The sequence below is a fragment of the Eucalyptus grandis genome, chromosome 2 (genome assembly GCF_016545825.1).
Source record: "Eucalyptus grandis isolate ANBG69807.140 chromosome 2, ASM1654582v1, whole genome shotgun sequence".
NCBI classification, from domain to species: Eukaryota; Viridiplantae; Streptophyta; class Magnoliopsida; order Myrtales; family Myrtaceae; genus Eucalyptus; species Eucalyptus grandis.
Genome location: NC_052613.1, coordinates 2,073,588 through 2,077,860, shown reverse-complemented (window position 1 = coordinate 2,077,860; position 4,273 = coordinate 2,073,588). Strand labels below are relative to the sequence as shown.

General features: G+C 46.8%; 1 protein-coding gene across 1 annotated transcript; it reads left to right on the top strand.

Annotated features, from left to right (window-relative positions):
• The first annotated feature begins 356 nt into the window (after positions 1-356).
• On the top strand, positions 357-3,996 carry LOC104417738 (plant intracellular Ras-group-related LRR protein 9). Its single transcript, XM_010028964.3, has 3 exons — positions 357-1,370; positions 2,652-2,818; positions 2,903-3,996. Exons 1-3 carry the CDS (start codon positions 540-542, stop codon positions 3,546-3,548), a joined length of 1,644 nt encoding a protein of 547 aa, XP_010027266.2. The 5' UTR covers positions 357-539; the 3' UTR covers positions 3,549-3,996.
• Positions 3,997-4,273: the final 277 nt, after the last annotated feature.

Below are 4,273 nucleotides of genomic sequence, written 5' to 3'. Positions count from 1 at the left end.
AATCCGTTTTCTTATCGAGTCGCAAATTCTAGACAATATTGCCCTTGCTTTATTTATCAAAATAGGTCAGCCAAAAAGTTGGCCCGACCATCCTTTGTTTGAGAAAGTTCACTCCCCTTCGAATTTTCATTTGAAATCGCTGCGCAAAAAAAAAAAAAAAAAAAAAAAAAAAGAGAAGAAGGAAATTAAGGAGGTTTATAATGAGGAAGTAACAAAGATCAAAGAATCGCAATTTGGTCGTGATTAATTGACCTCAACTTTTGGAACTCAAGAAGGAGGGTAGCCTTCAAAATGCTGACGTGACGCTGACGTGGCGCTTCGCATATGGTAAAGTCGTCTGTTTAGAAATCCGGTAACGCCCTTTTCGGCTATCCACGCCTTCTTCTAACTTCTCGTACTTTAAACCCTCTCTCTCTCTCTCTCTATCTCTTCATCTTCCTCCATAGCCAGCCGCTCTCGCACCTCCGCCAGTTCGCCGCACGCCGCCGCCGCCGCCGCCCGAAACCCTTATCCCGCTTGAGCTCGACCCGCCTCTGGCGATGGACCCGAACCCGAAGACCCACCCGGTCCTCTCCTACGTCATGGCCCGCCTCCCCTCCATGGGCCCCCGCTTCACCCCTCCTTCCCCCGCCGCCTCCGCCGGCCCCTCCGACGCCGCCTTCTCCGCCATCGACATCGAGCAGCCCCTCCCGCTCCCCGCCGCCGCCCCCGATCCCTCGTGGTCCGCGTCCTCCTCCTCGTCGCCATCGCGGCCGCCCCAGATCACCGACCAGATGCCCCACCTCGCCCACCCCAAGCTCCTGGCCTCCATGGCCAACGCCGTCACCGACGTCGCCCAGACCCGATCCGTGCTCCGGACCCTGGGCGAACGCCCCGACCACGAGGTCGTCGACAATGCCCGGGCCAAGCTGGCCGGCGTCGAGGCCACCCTGTCGAAGAAGCTCGAGGAGATCGTGCTCTCCCAGCGGCCGCCCGAGGTGGAGCGGCTCGAGTGGCGGGCGCTCCTCGCGGAGAAGGAGCGGGAGTGCCGCGAGGCCGCGGAGAGGGAGAAGCGCGCGTACCGGGCGGTGATCTCGCTCGACGAGATGCACGAGGCGTACGCGAGGATGCTGAGGGAGGCGGAGGAGAGGCTGGTCAGGATGTACGATTCCTCCTCCGTCGTCGCCGGGGAGGACGACGGGAAGTGCGACGTGGGCGTCGGGGAGGAGGTGAACGAAGAGGTGGTGGGGATATTGCAGGAGGGGACGGGGAACGGGAACGGGGGCTTGGACCGGGTTGATTTGTCGGGGAGGAGGTTGCGGATCTTGCCGGAGGCGTTCGGGCAGATTGTTGGATTGGTCGTGCTCAATTTGTCAAATAATCAGCTCGAGGTTCGTACAGTGAACGGGTGATTCTGATTCATTGGCTTTGTACTTACCATGGTTGCTGTGTGCTAAATTAAAGATGTGGCCTTTACTCATCCTTACACCCTCTGCTGATTCCACTCGAAAGGACATCCCGCATGTTTCTCTAGTGGAAACTGTGGATTGAGTCTATTCTATGTCTTTGGGAAGTTACTATTCCTGTTTAGGCACCATTGTATGCAAATTTGAGATTGAATTCTGGCATACAAGTAGTATCATTTCTCTCTCGATAAAAGTTTCTTGAAAGACTGTTTGGGACTTGGGAGTTTAGAGGGAAGTAATGTAGCCAGAATGAATTTGTTAGATGTTAATTTGTAAAATCTGTTGTCTGCATAGCAGGGTTTGCTTGCTGCTTTGTCCTATTGAATATCATTGGATATCTAATCTAATAATGAATCAATAGCCAACTGCTTGTGTTGATAGTGGAGTACTTCTTTGGTGGTTACTGTGGTTAAAGCCAATATTGGTTTTTGTTTTTATGAATCGTGCATAGATTTTGTTTACCGGGGGTAAGATCCTTGTAGATCAGCTGATTGGTACTTTCTTACCTGAATCAGATATTATGTGAATTGTATGCCAGAATTGCCTTATTGAATGGATGGCTGACCAATGAAGACATCCTATTTTGTTATGCCTCTTCGGTCTTTATCCTATGATATTTGGTGCATGTTGTTTTTATTCACTTGCAAAGATAAGGCCTAGTTATGAACTGAGAATTCGACATGCATTGAGTCATTGGCCCCTTAACTGCTCAAGGCAAGAGTGAGCTGCAGAAGATTGTTCCAAATTATTGAGGTTCTAGCAAGAATGTTCAATAGCAATTGATGACTTCATGTATTCTGTTGTAGCCATAAAATCCACCTTAATGCTTGTAATTTGCACTAGGCACATCTAGGTACATCTTTCTACCTTCCTCCTTTGTATGCTTGCTTTTGCCTTAATAAGTAGAGGAACCGTCTTTTTTTACCATATCATAATATTCCCAATTCTTTTGCTACTTAAAGAGGAATTCCACGGTCTCCACACACAGAGACCATCAATTTGTGATTGCATAATGCATCCATGAGAACATGTTGGGTGTAACACATCTCTTATGACCAAGCAATGCTAAGACATTAACTACAGCTCTGGAATTCCTGCTTGGAAGGAAGAAAATTCTAGAAAGATGAGCTTTTGAATATTGTGCATTTAGTGTGTTAGGTTTTTGTTTTTTCTAGATGATATTTCTGACTTCTTGATTGCCTGCAGACCATTCCTGACTCCATAGCTGGGTTAGCAAATCTGGAGGAGCTTAATGCTTCCTCAAATCTCTTGGAGTCTCTGCCAGACTCAATTGGACTGCTGCAGAAGCTTAAAATTCTCAACGTATCAAGCAACAAACTCACTTCCTTACCAGACAGTATCTGTCACTGCAGGTAATGTCAACTTTCAGCATGAAACTTGACATTGTTTTCGATTGTATCGGCCATAATATTTGATTTTTGTCTTGCCTGCCTTAGATCATTTGTTGAGCTGGATGTGAGTTTCAACAATCTCACTTACTTGCCGACCAACATTGGTTATGAGTTGCCCAATCTACAGAGGCTTTCTATCCAATATAACAAGATCCGTTCGTTACCAACTTCTGTCTGTGAAATGTACTCTTTGCGGCATTTGGATGCTCACTTCAACGAGCTTCGTGGACTGCCAGCTGCTATTGGGAAACTGACAAACCTTGAGTATCTTAATCTGAGCAGTAATTTTAGTGACCTGACAGAACTTCCTGACACGTTTGGGGACTTGATAAACCTCAAGGAGCTTGATCTAAGCAACAACCAGATTCATGCTCTTCCGGACACCTTTGGTCGGCTTGACAACTTGGCCAAGCTTAATCTGGAAGAGAATCCCCTAGTAATACCCCCGGTGGAAGTTGTCAAACAGGGGATCGAAGCTGTGAAGGTATTCATGGCTAAGAGATGGCTTGACATACTGATGGAGGAAGAGAGGAGGAGCATGCTTGAAGTGAAAGAACCGGCACAAACTGGTTGGTTGACACGCAGCACCTCTTGGATGAATAACTTTGTCTCGGGTGTTTCGGGGGGCGTTTCTGGATATCTGAGCTCCCCCAGGACTCCAAGGGACCCCTATCTTGATCAGCAACTATGATTAGGGGGATTGAAAAATTCCTCTTGAGTTGTGCGCCTTCTTGTGATGGCATTGACATCTGATGAAAGAGTGAAATGGTCAGATGTAAGCTGCAGATCATTCTAATAACTCTAAGCTTTAGAAATGGATAAAGGTCAGAAGTTTTGCTTTCCTTGGGTTATGCAGAAAACAAATGGTCGCAAACAGCCGCTGCATGATTCGATTTGCATGTTCTTGTTTCATTGATGTAAATCGAAGTCGCCAGGAAGTTTCAGGCTGCTTTAGTTCTGATACTTTTCTTTTTGTTTTTTTTGTTTTTTGTCTTTTTTTTTCACATAAGAGTGAGTCTTTTGTAATGAAATTTTCACTGATGGCTGATGACCTCTACTGTTTTTTGGGGTTTCTCGATTTTGTATTTCAGATTGTTCCTGATTTTCTTAAGGAACACAAGCGATGGTGGTCGGTGAAACCGATCGATGTTTATATTAAAAAAAAAAAAGTAATTCATACGAAATGTTATGACCTCATTTACAAGCTTATCCCTAGCGGGAAATGCTGTGGAGTGATTCATAAGGTCTGGCCCTGTCGGTTGTTGAAAATATATTCCGAGTCGTGAAATGTCGGCGAGGTTCTAGGCTAAAACCCTCTTCTTCATACGATAATCTTGCGTACCCTTTTTGCACCGCCGACCTGCTGCTGAGGTTTAGAGTAAGTTTAGCACATGTCGAAGTTGACCTCCCCGGCCC